Raw genomic sequence first — 16,161 nt, 5'->3', positions numbered from 1 at the left:
TCCTGCATCTGCAAGGCTGCTTCTCCACGCTTCAGTTTCCTGTTCCACCATCACATGGCATTTTTTCTCTACTTCCAGTTTTCCAAATCACATAAAACAGTACTAAAGTTATGTGTAGACAGAGCTGCTTTTCTGTACATGCTGATGTGAACCTCAGACAGCCCATCTGCGTAATTTTCTTTAGTAGGAGTTAGGCTAAATTTAACTGATTGTCTTCTGGCCCTTCTGCATGGATTTCCTTTCTGCAGAAACTGATGAGGAGAAGACTTGTGCTTAGTGGTAGAGCAGGCTATGGTTGGTATGTCATAGAGATCTGAGAGCTTGGAAATTTAGATAACAGGTTGATGGGACTGTCTCTCTGTCTCTGGTAGAACACATTCAAGAGAGGAACAAAAACCTGGTATTTCTCATCAAAACAGAAGGAAAACAAATAAAAAGGAGAACTCCTAAATGCATAATGGCATTTGAAAACGTTTCAGACCTGCTGTGTCTTTTAGATCACTGCATAATGGCATTTGAAAATGTATCAGATCTGCTATGTCTTTTAGATCACTGCACTGGAGTGGCTGGCAAAATAAATTTTCACCTTTCTTGCTCTGCTCCTTCTGCCCATAGCTCTCTCACACTCTTTTGTTCTTCCAAATAGTGCACAATGCTTTATTCAGCTTAGCAATTTCCAGTTAATATATTAGCTTTAGAGCTATTACCAAAGGTCCTGGGGTTGGTTTTGTTTTGTTTTCTGGTTTTGTTTTAAAGCAAACCTGCCCTGTCATTGTCCCACAGAAAACCTTAACTGGTTTGACTATATGGTACTCATGAGTAGGATAATCCCTCTGATGTGGGTGTTGATTAAACTATAGAGCTTAAAATATTCATCCATTTCCTAAGGAGAGTGACCATAATATTACTTTAACTCTGCAAGCCTTCCTACATCTGCTTTAGGATAAGAATGTTCTTAATGAAGGTGGAAGTTGCTGTATAACAAGATATTATTGGAAGCTTTAGAGACGTTATGCCTAAGTGCTGACCAAACAAACTTTCCCAGTGGGGTGCTATTTGCCATGTTCTGTGCTGTGTCCTGTTCTCAAGTGACATCTTGAAACCTTGCAGGTGGTTTGGCACATCCTTCTGCAATTCCAAGTTGTTTTAGCAGTATTCCTAAAGGCTCCAAAGATGGGAAGAAAAAAAGAAACAACAATAAAACCCAAACCAACCAAACAAAAAATGTGAAGCTTTTTGATGGTTTTAGGACAGCACTAGCAAGAGCAATGAAAAATTAAAATATTAGGAGCTGTGACAGGCTTGAATTGAATTTCATGAAAGCTTGAAACAACAAATCTCCACAATATTAGGTCACTAAGAACCAATCAGGATGCTTTTATTAGACCTGTATGGACTTGGCTCTGTCATGTCTTCCACTTGGTGCACAAGACGGCTCCTTGTGTTGTTACCTTGCAGAACTCTATTTGCAACCCTGCACTGCAGGCACTTTCCTGTCATCTGATCCCCAGGCACCTACGGCAAGAGATGCTTGATGAGCGATCTGCTGTTGCATAGGACAGATCTGTGGCACACGGAGCTCTGCAGCTGAGGAGGGGCTGCTACCACAGCCAGGAGGCAGGAGTTTGGCTGCTTTGGAAGCCTGTTAGTAGAAAACCTCTGCTAAACAGCATGTCACTACGCTCTGTCTCTTGATGTTTATATATGAGATGCATTATATTAGTGATTGTAATACACACATGTGAGCAATATTTCATCAGCATATCTGTATATGTTGGAAGATACATGGTTATTCTATTTTCATCTTCCAAAAGAAATTCCTGTAAGTGTTTTTAAGTGAATATATCCTCTTACCTTTTATTCTCCTTTCAGTCATGTGTAATGCTCTCTTAGCCCCTGTGGGCCTGTGGGTGAAAAACATGAGCTTCCACACAAAATATTTCATAACTGCCTTCCTTTTGACAGAGCAAAACAAAGTCTGTTCAAGTGCTCTGGTTCTCTAATGTAGCGAAATAAAAATTACCACATATGATCAGAAATCTGAGTATGCTTCAGGCTGGATATAGGTGCACTCCAAAAATGTTGTGCCTCCTTACATCTGTTTCATCCTTCTTGTGCAACAGTTCAAATATATTATTGAAACCTAAGTGGCCTACATGTCTGTTCAGATCCACTGCTTGCTGCTTCTTCTGCAGATGAAGGGTGTCCCTAAATGAGTGTGCAGGGATGAACACAAGTGGTTGCTTTAAAAATCTGCTTTCCTTTAGGTGTATGACGACCTAGAAGAGAGCTGTGCCATCCAGCCATTTTAATGCTTACTGAACAGTGTATTGTTACAAAAATGCTGGTGAGAAGACTGCATTGCTTTTTACAGCCACACATCTTGCTGCTGGAGGATATCAGCAGTGTAGTTGGGTTGTCTCAGTCCCTGAATGAATTATTCAGGCTCTTGACATCAGAGATTTCTGCTCGTGGATTGGCTGGTGCTTGGATAATAAAATCTTGCCACAGGAAAACAGTGGAGAAAGATGATGGCAGTGAGGCCAGCAGAACTGCTGCTTCCGATGCAGCTGGCTTCATCAGGCTGTTGCATCTCTGCAAGGATATACAAAAATGTCTGTAAGGTTTGGCTTCGTGTGAATTCTCTGATAAGAGCAGGTGGAAGGATTTGCATAAGAGGCCCCCATTTCTAGTGAAGGAGAATAATTAGATTGTCGTTGTAAGATTACTTCTGGCTGTGTTCGTAAGGAATGCTGCACACTACATGAGACAGGAGTAGCACAGCAACAGCAATAGCAGCAGCAGCCGCCGCAGCAGCAGCAGCGACTATGGCTCGTTACAGAGGTGCTGGTGGCAGAAATGTTACATCGCTAAATGTGCTGCCTGGGCTCTTTCAGTACTGGCAGGGTAAGTGATGTAAATAAGGAGCTGACGGTCCTTACCACTGTGGAGAGTGTGAGAAAGTGTGTGACGGATGTGTTTTGTGAGTATAGATGAGCAGTACCTCTGTGAAGAATTTCCATCGGTTCAGTGAAAGTAGCACATTTGCTTCTGGGAGAATTTGTTAAAAGCATGTTGAGAATGGAATTTGTAAGCTCAAGGCACTGCAGCACTCAAGGTATTAGTGGTAGAATCTGTTACTTTGAAGTCGGTACAAAATAGGTGCTCAAAAAGGGAAACTTTATTATTACTAGTTGCTGTTGGGCTTATAAAGAATATACTGCTCATATATATTCCCTTGAAATAGATTGTTTTGAAAGGCTATTTCTGCTGTTTGTTGATATGACAGGAACTGAGCTTTTTTTGTTGTTGTTGTTGTTGTGAACAATCAGAAGCTAGCAGCTAGTTCTCTGGTTTCCAGTTGTTGTCATAAGGCTGTTTCTTAAATTGCCAAGATGCAGTGGAATTACAAATCAGGGGGGAAACAATTCACTCCTTTCATCAGACGTTTGACTTCTACGTGACTGATTCTGTTCTTTTGACATGCTGCTGTTGAACTGGGGTAGCTGGGGAATTATAAGTTACAGAGGTGTGAATTAAGCCAGACCTAGACAGATTCTGTGTACTCTGTCTCCATCATCCCCACAACTTCCTCACAAGCCAATTTGATGAGAGTTCTTCCATTGAAATTTCTGGGGCTCTTGTTACTGAGTTATAATATGGAATTGATTGTCAGAGTACAGCCAATGTGCTGTGCATCGCAAGGGAAGCTTCCTGCTCACGCTTAGAAACCATACAGCAGAATGTCTGTTTCCCAGAACCAACTGCCACATTCATCAAGACACCCCCCACCACAAAGGTGATGGTGAATAAAACACAAGACAGTATTTCAGGTGGTATTTTTCATGGCTTGTGTGTCAGTGCAATGAGTCTGAGAATGTTGTTGTTGTTGTTGTTATTAAGGACAGCCTGCCCAATGAAATCAAAAGGAAAATGAAGAATGCAGAATTCTTTTCTTAGGCATGAAGTGTGCTCATCTAGTAATGGATGCTGGAGAGTATATGTATCTTTTTTCTCTGGTATTTCATACTGTGAAATACTGTTTATACATAAAGAAAATGTCCTTCAATCATAACGCCCAGATGCTTTTTGGGAGCTCTGTGTGGTGAGGGAGCCATCATTTTGGCTGATGAATTTTTGTGTGGCAATTTGTAACTTTATGTACCGCTGTGGAACAGCATTGCATGAATGTAAACCAGGGACCTTAGTATTAGATGTGCATCAAACTTAGTATTCCAGACATTTAGGGGGAATTTAAAAAATGCTAGTTTTCAATTTTACAGATGTGAAAAAGAGCAAATCACTATTTGGTGCTGCACAGGTCGGCAGCAAAGGCAGTATCTAAGATTAGACTTTCTGTCTGTAGATTTTGGAACATTTGTTTGTTCTTAGGGGAAGTATTTAACAGCAATTTTATGTATTTGTATCTTCAGTAGGTAAATGAAGATGCTCATTCAGAACTGATAATGGTATTAACACGATTTGGTTTTCAGGGAAATAAGTATTTTCCTTCATTTTTTGAAAGAGAAATCTCCAACATAAATACTTGAACGCCTCTGTTGTGAAATTATTCCATGTGTCAACACTGATTCCCCACAAGGAAGGGATGGGACTTCATGGATTGGTTATAGCGCTGTGATTCTCTTCCCTCTGCAGCCATGACCTTGGCTGCTGAAGCTGGAGGAGCTCATTCAGGAGCTATTTTTGTCTATGCAACTGGCAGCAGTCCCTGAGGGACTATATGAAAATTGGTGAAATTCACTACAAATCAGTTCAGTGCTACAAGACTGAACTATAGGAAGTAGTATCAGTATAGAAACTGCCTGAACTGGCTGCTAATGGCTCTTCCCTGCTGGGATCTCCCAGAGAACAAATGAACTTGATAATGCAATTTCAAACCTTTACTTGAACATTCTAAACATTTTCAAACATACATGCTAAGAGTACTGTTTTCTAAGTCCCTGTCTGACTTTCTACACAAAGCAACCTCACTGTCAGAGCCATGAATTCTAGTTAAAAAGTACAGAGTAAGAGGTGCTTAGACCTCAGTTAAATAGAGTATGGGCTGAAAAGTCAAATCCACCTAGGAGTTCAGATCTGGAATAGTGTCTTACTGTGAATTTTCCCAAACAGGTGTCAAAAATGTGATTGTAAGAATATGAAGTATTTGGTTTGGGTAGTTACAGGCAGAATATTGTCTCAATAAAATGTAGTGGCATTCCTGGCAGGTGCAGAATGCATTTGTTATTAATAGGGAATGACACTCTTCCATCATGTAAATCCCAAAGTATTCAGACAATGTTTAATCAAACCCATTTCCTTTTTTCCTTAGATGAACAAGAGTCAGTGCAGAAAAGGACTTTCACAAAATGGATCAATACTCATCTGGCTAAGGTAATATATGCCCTTAAAACTGACACGTTTTTAAGTTAAACCTTATTAGCTATGCCTGTACAGGCCCTGGAATCATACACTATGTCAGATTTGTCTGAGCAGAATGGTGTGAACTCAAGACGGGTTCCTCCATTAGCTGTGCACCATGGAGGATGTAGTAGTGGTCAGCTGCAGCAGTGTGAGTGGGATCTACAGGCAACCACTCAGCTGCCTGGGCCAAAACTGAAAGGTATCACAGTAGGTAGAAGAAATACTCCAAACTTCTTTCTGTGAGATAGAAATATCACTCTTATTAGATAAAGTGTACTTGGATAATACTTGAGCCAGTTGTGTAGTTTGATAGAGGTATCCTGAACTGGTTACAAACATAAATTCATGAATCCATGTGATCCAAAAATTCATTAATCCAGTGCTGAGTTAATTATCTGATGCCTGTTGGGATTTATCACAAAACTATTGTTGCTCCTTCTTGCCACAACCTGAACCTCCTTTTTCAGTATTACCAGAGTAAAGACAGAGTGTTAGAAGTATTAAGATACAACTGGTACCAGCTTTATCTAACATAAACCCTTTAATTTGGCATTTACTGGAATTTTCACACACAGCACAGCTCCAACCACAGTTATCAATTGGCCTGGTAAATTAAAATATTTAGAGATGCTCTTTGAAATGTGTAGTGTTAAATCATGCAGATCAGTGAACTTGAAAATTGAGGTAGGAATACCTGCAACAGCATGGGATTAAGCTTCTGTGTAAGAAACTGGCTGATGTCCTAAAAAATGAACAGAGCAAAACAAGGAAGCCCATATACTGCTGTATGATGTGATTTGATCTGATGAACTGCACTGACATTGGAAAATTCAACTTCAAGATCAAGGTTATCTTCAATTGATCCTCACAGGAATGAGGCCCTTGTGCAAATTCACTTCAGCAGGTGGAAAGAAGTGGTATTTGCTGAAGTGTTAACAAGTGGGCTGTGAACGTGTGTCAGAGGAGAAAATGAACTCTTATTTCATGTTCTTCTATTTCCTAATTGCATAGTGTCATTAAGAATTGATCATTAGTATCTGATATATGTACGTACTGTTAGCTATGAGTGTTTGTTGCTAGTAATAACTGACTAACCCTTGGGAAGAGACAAAGCTGTGGTGGTGGCTCCATTAAGGAATTTTGTTCTGGACCTGGAGATTTGCATCCTGTCTACTGTACTAATCTCTTTGGACCATGAAGGCTCCAGTAAACACAGAATCACAGAATGTTAGGGGCTGGAAGGGACCTTGAAAGTTCATCTAATCCAACCCCCCTGCCAGAGCAGGATCATCTATACCAGATCACACTGGAATGCATCCAGGTAGGTCTTGAATATCTCCACACAGGAAGATTTTTGACTTGTTTTATTGCGGCTTTAGCAGAGTAATAAAATGCACTCTAACGCAGTCACAGCCCCAGTTCCAGCTGCTTGGGCTGCCCTGCAGTAGCTGGGTTGTGCTGATTCACCTCGAGTGGGAAGCTTTTTCTGTAATACATGTCCCGATGGCGGTCAGCAAGTTTGCCTCCCTGCCTAAGTCAGGTGTGCACAGTGACTGGCTTTGCTTCTCACTTGTGCTGTTATGCTACCACAGGTGAAGCCCTGTTCATAGAGATTAGGCCCAACAGAAATAAAAGAGTAACCCATGGCAGTCAATGTTCTTAAAATGTAAGCTCTTAAATCTCTGGTAGGTGTGGGTTTAGAAAGTGTAGAAATAGGTTTTCCGAGTTCATCACAGCAGCAGGAGGTACTGATGGGTCTGTTAAAGGGACAGGGTTTCTCTTGCACCCATGTCCCAGAAATTTTGTATTTAGGTCATTTGATTCTTCTAAAAGGTTGTTCCATTTTTTTATGATTTCCAAATAAACTGAAGAGCTGTAACATTTCAGCTGTCTGGAGGCTTTTCAAGAGTGATGAGGAAAAATTCTAGAAGGAGACCCAATTTTAGGCAGCATTGCCTGCATTCTGCTCTCGTCTTTGACCTCAATACAATGTGGAGAGTTCACCAAAATGGTACCTGGTGAGGGACACCATCAAGTCCTGGCCTCACACCGACATTGCTAGGTAGAACTTAGAACACTGGGAATGCAAAGCAGGATGTGATAGTTTGCCAGGGTTTGCTATGAGTGAAAGGTTCATCTTTAAAGTCTTGGTGTTTGCTTTTCCTCTAAAAAGTCATGCTCTGACTGAAACAAAAACTTAGTTCAATAACTAAGTTATGCCCATCAAATAGATTTTAAAATGGTGGGTTTTTTTTTTCACTTTTTAACTGTAAAGTTATGAATGGGCTTGAGAATATAGACATAAATAAATAACAATGAACAAAACAGGTAAATAAAATGAGAGTATCAGTGAAATTTCTTCACCAAAAGGATTGTCAAATGCTGGAACAGGCTGCTAAGGGAGGTGTTTAAGTGACCATCCCTGTTGGTATTTAAAAGGGGAGTAGATATGACACAGTTATTCGTGAACTTGGTGAGAATATAGAAATAAATAAATAACAATGAACAAAACAGGTAAATAAGATGAGAGTATCAGTGAAATTTCTTCACCAAAAGGGTTGTCAAATCCTGGAACAGGCTGCTAAGGGAGGTGTTTAAGTGACCATCCCTGTTGGTATTTAAAAGGGGAGTAGATATGACACAGTTATTCGTGAACTTGGTGAGAATATAGAAATAAATAAATAACAATGAACAAAACAGGTAAATAAGATGAGAGTATCAGTGAAATTTCTTCACCAAAAGGGTTGTCAAATCCTGGAACAGGCTGCTAAGGGAGGTGTTTAAGTGACCATCCCTGTTGGTATTTAAAAGAGGAGTAGATATGACACAGTTATTCGTGAACTTGGTGGGTTTAGGTTTATGGTTGGTTTAAAGATCTTTCACCAACCTGAAAGATTCTATGATTCTATGAATTGAACTTTATGAAAGGGAGTAGGAGGGAGGCACACATATTTTATTCTCTCCTGCTCTTAAAATAGAACACTACCTTTAAAAAAAATATGCTTTCTAGAATCACAGAATCACTAAGGCTGGAAAAGATCTTCAAGATCATTGAGCCCAACCATAATCCAGCTACCATGACTACTAAACCATGTCTTGAAGCACCACCTCTATGTGCTTCTTTAACATCTCCAGGGATAGAGACTCCACCACCTCCATGGGCAGCCTGTTCCAATGCCTCACTGTTCTCTCAGTGAAGAAGTTTTTCCTTATGTTCAATCTAAACTTCCCCTGGTACAGCTTAAACCCATTTCTTATAACCCTGTTGCTAGTTAACATGGGAGAAGAGACCAGCATCAGCCTCACTACAACCTCCCTTTATGTAGCTGTAGAGAGCTATAAGATCACCTCTTAGCCTTGTCTTCTTTGGACTAAACACCCCCAGCTCCCTCAGCCACTCCTCATATGCCCTCCAAACCCCTCACCACTCTCTTTGTTCTTTTCTGGACACACTCCAGGACCTCAGTGTCTTTCCTATAGTGCTGTGCCCAGAACCAAACACAGTATTTAAGTAGTGGCCTCACCAGGGCTGAGTACAGGGGCACAATGACTTCCCTACTCCTGCTGGACACACTGACTTTGACACAGACCAAGATGCCATTTGTCTTCTTGGGCACCCTGGGCTGACTCATATTCACCCCCAGATCTTTGCCACTGGCCTACTTTCCAGCCAGTCTTCCCCAAGCCTATAGCATTGCTTGGACTTGTTGGGACCAAAGTGCAAGACCTTGGACTTGGTCTTGTTAAACTTCATTCCACTGACCTCAGCCCCATTGATTTAACATGTCCAGATCAATCTGCAGTGCCTTCCCACCCTCAAGCAGATCAAGACTCCTCCTAACTCAAAGTTCTATTCTTTCACAAGCAGAAGACAGAGTTTGGCATCAGCTAACCATGGGACACCTTGAAAGAATGTTGAGGTAAAACATAGCTAGCCCAAGCTGGGCCCTCCCCCACAGTACAGTGCCCTGTAGGGGATGAACACAGAGCACAGATCTCCGAAGTGTGATCCCTAGCAGGTAGTGTAATGCAGCTTTATTTTGGGTCAGCTGTCAGCACTACGTTGTATCTGTCCTGCTGTTTCATTAACCCCAGCTGAGTCTGTTGTGTGATCCTGACTCTGTACTCTGGTGAAACTCAACTGGAAATCATCTCTTTTCTGTGCCACTGACTTGCACAAATTAAGTCACAACCTATCAAATTAATGCGATCTATCTTCTAGCTATGCAGTTTAATTCTAGTGCAGCTGCACAGTTTTATTAGAGATAAGTGAGCTATGCCAGTACAACAGGACAAGTTTTCTAACTGCATGCTATTTTTCATATTTCTCTAACACTGTAGAATTGGATCTGCCTGCTCTCATTCTCAGTCTTCAAATAAACAATGTGAATATGTTTCTGGGTATCTTTGGAGGTATCTTCTCAAAGTCTGTGTTTAAAGTACAGAACAACATTACACCAAATAGGTAGAAAATGACACATTACATCCATTCAGAATGGCAGTTTACTTAAATGATTTTTATTGTGTTGCTTATGTTGATTTATTAGATAGAAAATTAGATGAGTAACGAAGATGTCAATCAGCAGGGGCACACAGACTGCAAATTGGTTTAATCCAATCAAATAACATCTTTGTTCCCAGATGTGGTATCCTTACGTAAGTATTTGTGTTCACCAAAGTCTTGTCATAAACTCATCAGAGTGAACAGCAAATACATACTGAAAGAATTCATTACTGTTTTTGTATTTCCCATGAAAAGGATGTGCAGTGCACACCAACAAACAAAAGTAGAGGGTGAATATAAAGTAATCATTAATAAACTAATGCAAACAATTAAAGCATATTTGTGCAATGTTTTCAGAATGCTGAATTAAGGCTGGGCATCAAACCTTACATTTAAGGCTTTTGAGAATTTTGAAATGGAAAATGCATTAAGGCAAATAAGTGAATCAAGTTTAAGTCCTGTTGAGATTAAAGAATAAAAACTGTCCAATAGACTGTAACTGAATACAGCTTTTTACAAAAAGCCCCTTTCTTCTCTAGAGGCTGCTAAGGGAGCAGTGTACAGTTTTGCTTTCCTCTTCCATTTCATTTGACAAGGCCATGCTGGATGTGGGTCTAGTGTAAGGTGGCCCTGCCCATGGCAGGGGTGTTGGAACTAAATGATCCTAGTGGTCCCATCCAACCCTGACTGATTCTATGATTCATTTTACATGCAGCCAATGAGTAAGTACTTAGCCATTCAAACAAAAGATGTGTTAATCTCAGTAGAGGCTCTGCCTGGAGCCATCCTGTGCAATGGTCCATATACAATCAATAAGGTTGTAAGAACTTCTCAGTGTCATCTAGTGTGTATGTATCTTCCTGAGTTATGTTGTCATGGAGAATAAGATTGGTATCTATGTTATCCTTGCCTGAAAGATGTATTTATTCTTTATATATGCCACTAAAAAAATATATCTCCTTTTGTAGAATCATAGAATCATAGAATCAACCAGGTTGGAAGAGACCTCCAAGATCATCCAGTCCAACCTAGCACCCAGCCCTAGACAATCAACTAGACCATGGCACCAAGTGCCTCATCCAGGCTTTTCTTGAACACCTCCAGGGACAGTGCCTCCACCACCTCCCTGGGCAGGCCATTCCAATGCCAATCACTCTCTCTGTGAAGAACTTCCTCCTAACATCCAGCCTAGACCTACCCTGGCACAGCTTGAGACTGTGTCCCCTTGTTCTATTGCTGGTTGCCTGGGAGAAGAGGCCACCCCCCACCTGGCTACAATGCCCCTTCAGGTAGTTGTAGACAGTAATAAGATCACCCCTGAGCCTCCTCTTCTCCAGGATAAACAGGCCCAGCTCCCTCAACCTCTCCTCATAGGATTTGTGCTCCAGGCCCCTCACCAGCTTTGTTGCCCTTCTCTGGACACCTTCCAGCACCTCAACATCCTTCTTGAATTGAGGGGCCCAGAACTGGACACAGCACTCAAGGTGTGGTCTGAGCAGTGCTGAGTACAGGGGCAGAAGAACCTCCCTTGTCCTACTGGCCACACTGTTCCTGATGCAGGCCAGGATGCCATTGGCTCTCTTGGCCACCTGGGCACACTGCTGGCTCATCTTCAGCTTACTATCTATCAGCACCCCCAGGTCCCTTTCCTCCTGGCTGCTCTCCAGCCACTCAGTCCCCAGCCTATAGAGCTGCTTGGGGTTCTTGTGGCCAAAGTGCAGAACCCTGCACCTGGCCTTGTTAAATCTCATCCCATTGCCATCTGCCCACCCACCTCTGAGAGAGACTGGAGTGACAATAATAGGGTAAATTCTATGCTATGTGCCCAAAGCAGATAAAAAAAACACCCAAACAAGTGAGTTATCAAATGTGATAAGGATCTCTCCTCCTTGACTTCCTTGTAATTAGATGTAAACATGCACAGGGTAGTGAAAAACAGAACATAATAAAGCCTGTTAGAAGTAACATTTTTGACAATCTGTCTAATTCTGTTAAGAGAGGCTCACTCAGGAGATCTTGTAACACAGCTGCATTACCTGCTTTCTGTTCCTGTTCTATTAGTGCACACAGGACATGGTGTGCACTGCTAAACACTTGCAGTGGTTTTATTTTTGGAGCCATCCAGCAACAAAATGTGCATTTCGGCCTGCTGGTTTCTGGATGGATGTTGTGATTCTCACACTTCAGAGCAGCAGGTCTTCTTAGCTTTAGTGTAGGTAATTTGATGGTTTCTTTACTGCTTCTCCTCTTACTCAGTGCTTTCTCATGCTTCTCCTAGTTTTGCCCAAAAGGTGCTCAGCTCCTATCAAAAGGAAAGCACCATAGGCGTTTGCTTGGATGTTGTCTTTAGGAGTATTTTCACTGCTTTACCTTAGTGCCATGCCTCAGTTAGGGCACAAATCCAGTTTTTGTCGCTTCTGTCAGTGTGAACAAGTGATGGGTGGCTGAAACCAAGAGCTTGAAATGAGCAATCAGAGGATTTATCTACAGTGGGGAGCTATACACTGTGGAAACCAGAGGTGCTTCCAGACTCTGTTTGCATGTGAATCATGGATAACTTTTTACCTCATGTTGAGAGGAGGTGAATTCTGGCCTGTCCCCTGATTTCTGCAAACCACTCAAGCTGGAAGGGAGCTGTGTTGTGCTCAAACAGGTCATCTGAAGGGCACATTTATAAGTACCAGGATTACAGGGCACTGTAAATCTCACCCTTCAGCCTAAATGTATCCTTAACTACCCTCTATAAGAACTGCCTGACTTCCTTACTGTAGTGTGAATTGGCTGAGAGTTGGTTGCTCAGCCTAAAGAAAGCTCTGTGGAGACCCTTGAGCAACCTTTCAGTGTTTGAAGGGAGCCTACATTGGAGAGGGACTTTTTATAGAAGTCCCTCTGGTAGAGCAGGGGTCAATGCCTTCAGACTGGGAGAAGACAGATTTATGTTAGACATGAGGAAGAAATTCTTCCCCATGAGGGTGGTGAGGCACTGGAACAGGCTGCCCAGAGAACCTGTGGATGCTTCAACCACGGAAGCATTCAGAGCCAGGCTGGACCTTGAGCAGGCTGGTCTAGCAGCAGGTGATCTCCCTTCTCCCCATGGCAGGGGAACTGGACCTAGCTGGTCTTTAGGGTCCCTTCCAACTGAAGTCATTCTGTGATTCTAAAAGTCTGTGAATTTCAGGACACATCTCTCACTACTGGGGCATTATATAGGTGGTGAGATTTTTTAAAGCCTTCACCTCCTGTTGGATTAGGATGGCAGTTGTTGTATCCTCTTATCTGAGTTATTTCAGCACATAATTCTTCAGTGCTCTATTCTGTGAGAATACCAATAAAACCAAAGCTGCTCTGACTTCAGACAGGAAAGGAAAACATAAAAGGCGAGAAAGATTTAGAATCATAGAATCATAGAATCAACCAGGTTGGAAGAGACCTCCAAGATCATCCAGTCCAACCTAGCACCCAGCTCTAACCAATCAACCAGACCATGGCACTAAGTGCCTCATCCAGTCTTTTCTTGAAGAACCCCAGGGACGGTGCCTCCACCACCTCCCTGGGCAGCCCATTCCAATGGGAAATCACTCTCTCTGTGAAGAACTTCTTCCTAACATCCAGCCTATACCTACCCTGGCACAACTTGAGACTGTGTCCCCTTGTTCTATTGCTGGTTGCCTGGGAGAAGAGGCCACACCATACCTGGCTACAATGCCCCTTCAGGTAGTTGTAGACAGTAATAAGATCACCCCTGAGCCTCCTCTTCTCCAGGCTAACTGCTTTTGTGTCAATTGCCTGCGATGCAAGACAATTGGGACAAATTCACCTCCAATGACCTGTTAATTGATTTCTTTGGCGTTAAGGAAGCATGTGACCCATTGTCTATTGCATTGCTAGGAAACACAACTAGGATTAAATATACCCCCACAGTGAGTTGTAATGCAGCTTTATTTTATATATATGAAAAAAAAATTACTTTTTATTGTTGTGTCTATTAGAGCACATCAAATCTCAGATGAAATCTACTCCCAGCACAGGAGCTCTTTCTCCACTTTATGCCAAAAATGCATCTCATTGAAATATTTGATCATCCATACTGAACAATGGAAGCAGGGTGCTTTGAGTTTGAGAACAAGAAACCTTTGCTTTTCCTGATTCGTGATGGGATTTTTACCTTTTCAGTGGTTCATTTGTTAGGTTTACCTCTCCAAATCTATATTTCTACAAAACAAAAGTAATAGGTGATCAAGTTGTACAAACATATTTTTCAGAAATACTCCAAAGTGAATTGCCAAATCTAAAGTAATGTCCAGAATTCTGTAGTCTGATTGTCATTGTAGTGAATTTCCAGGCATGGGCATTGTATAGGATTACATTAAGTAGTAGGTGTATGAATGCTGACGAACTCGTGGAAGCTAGAGACTGGTTATTCCATTTATTTTAGCTGGAGCAACTTTACACTTTTGTTTCTGAGAGACATTCCTTGATTGTTAAAAGACTGACCAGCTGAGAGCTGCCCTAGTTCCAGAAACTGTGGTCTACTTAAAAGAGAGTGGTTGTGGCCAGGAGGAGGTTGCTCTCTTCTTTCAGGTGGCCAGCACCAGAACAAGAGGACACAGCCTCAGGCTGTGCCAGGGGAAATTTAGGCTGGAGATGAGGAGAAAGTTCTTCCCTGAGAGAGTCATTGGACACTGGAATGGGCTGCCCGGGGAGGTGGTGGAGTCGCCGTCCCTGGGGCAGTTCAAGGCAAGGTTGGACGTGGCACTTGGTGCCATGGTCTGGCCTTGAGCTCTGTGGTAAAGGGTTGGACTTGATGATCTGTGAGGTCTCTTCCAACCCTGATGATACTGTGATACTGTGATACTGTGAGTTTAATGATGTGACCTCACTATTCAGAACTGGTAAATCATCTGTTTACATATTTTGCTTGTGAATGTAAAGACACATGCTAAGCAGTTTGTCTTAAGCAGCAGTTGATGGTGCTAACAGCACTGGAAGCCCACAGGTCCTGGAGGAGGGAAGAGAAAATACAACTTACTGTCTGTGAGCTGTCAGCTGTGAGAAGGCGGCAGCACCACATAACTAGCTACTCTGGTTTAGAAATCTTTCCTTCTTACAGCTCTATGCGGTGCTCAGATGGAGAGAGCGTGAAACTTCCATGACATGCTTAGCACCAGGCAAAATCTGCTGATAGATTGAAATGTGACTGTAATAACATGCCTACAAGTTATGTGTACTGTATAAATTCACAGGCAGTTGGTGTGCTGCTTTGCTTGGTTTAGGAAGCAACGAGTTTTGGCATTGTGGCACTAGTGGCAGAAAGCATCTCGTGATACAGTCCTGTGCCAGAAATGTTAAGTAGTTAAATGCTATGGTGGCAAAGAAATGGTTAAATGGTACATTGGTATTAAAGATCATAAAACATAAAGAAGGGGACCAGACACACTTTGTGTGTCTCTTTGAAAGGAAGTGAGGCAGGATGTAATGCTGTTAAACCTTTACAGTACCTGAAATCTGCTCTCTTTTCAGCGCAATCCTCCCATGCTGGTGAATGATCTGTTTGAAGACATCAAAGATGGGGTCATGCTGATTGCCCTCTTGGAGGTTCTTTCAGGGCAGAAGCTGGTGAGAACTTCCTTCCTTCTGTATATGCAATATAGCTGCATAACTTCTGCAGGACATAATTTCCTAATATGTTTTACAGTGAATACTGTAAAGCATGGATTGCTACACAGCAAGCAGTTTGTCCACAGAGTGGGATATCTGTTTAAAAAAAACCAACAACCTGACCAAACAAAAGCTTATTACAGGCTGACATTCTTGATTTTATGCATTTTTCTGTTCATTTTGTCTTAGAAGTTCATAAGAATTGTTTATTTGTCATAGTCTTTGCAGTTCGTCTCAGTGTTACTGACACAAGAAAGGTCTAAACAGCATGTTATGCCTATGCATCTTGAAGAGATCATGGCAGGTTTGTTACATTTAAGGAGGGGAGAAAAGCCCCTAAAACTTCCTGGGGGTGTTACATCACTTTAGCTACTGTGCTACCTAAGAACCTTAACTGATGACAAAAGGCTTTTCCACAGCCAAGCTGCTGTATACAGAGGCCGCAGTGTGTACGTGGCAAACAGACTGTATCTTGGGCACCAGGGCAGTGTCTGTGCGTGTGACTGGGAGAGAAACAAACAGATTTTAAGCCAGGAACTCTCACTTTTTGTTTTAAAGAAAGTGGCAGCATCTGA

General features: G+C 42.0%; 1 protein-coding gene across 14 annotated transcripts in view; it reads left to right on the top strand.

Moving 5' to 3' along the window:
• SYNE1 (spectrin repeat containing nuclear envelope protein 1) overlaps positions 1–16,161 on the top strand; it is a 365,857-nt gene that overhangs the window by 65,716 nt on the left and 283,980 nt on the right. For 7 of the 14 annotated variants that reach the window (XM_064169494.1, XM_064169498.1, XM_064169495.1 and 4 more), the window contains exons 1-3: positions 2,787–2,907; positions 5,333–5,394; positions 15,449–15,544. In XM_064169494.1, the coding sequence (XP_064025564.1) occupies positions 2,829–2,907; positions 5,333–5,394; positions 15,449–15,544 (237 nt within the window). In that variant the 5' untranslated portion in view covers positions 2,787–2,828. Of the gene's footprint in view, positions 1–2,785; positions 2,908–5,332; positions 5,395–15,448; positions 15,545–16,161 lie in introns of those variants that run through there. The other 7 variants (XM_064169497.1, XM_064169502.1, XM_064169501.1 and 4 more) reach the window with 3 other exon arrangements.

The sequence above is a fragment of the Pogoniulus pusillus genome, chromosome 31 (genome assembly GCF_015220805.1).
Source record: "Pogoniulus pusillus isolate bPogPus1 chromosome 31, bPogPus1.pri, whole genome shotgun sequence".
NCBI lineage: Eukaryota > Metazoa > Chordata > Aves > Piciformes > Lybiidae > Pogoniulus > Pogoniulus pusillus.
Note: the sequence above shows the minus strand (reverse complement) of the source record. Positions and strands in the feature narration are given on the sequence as shown.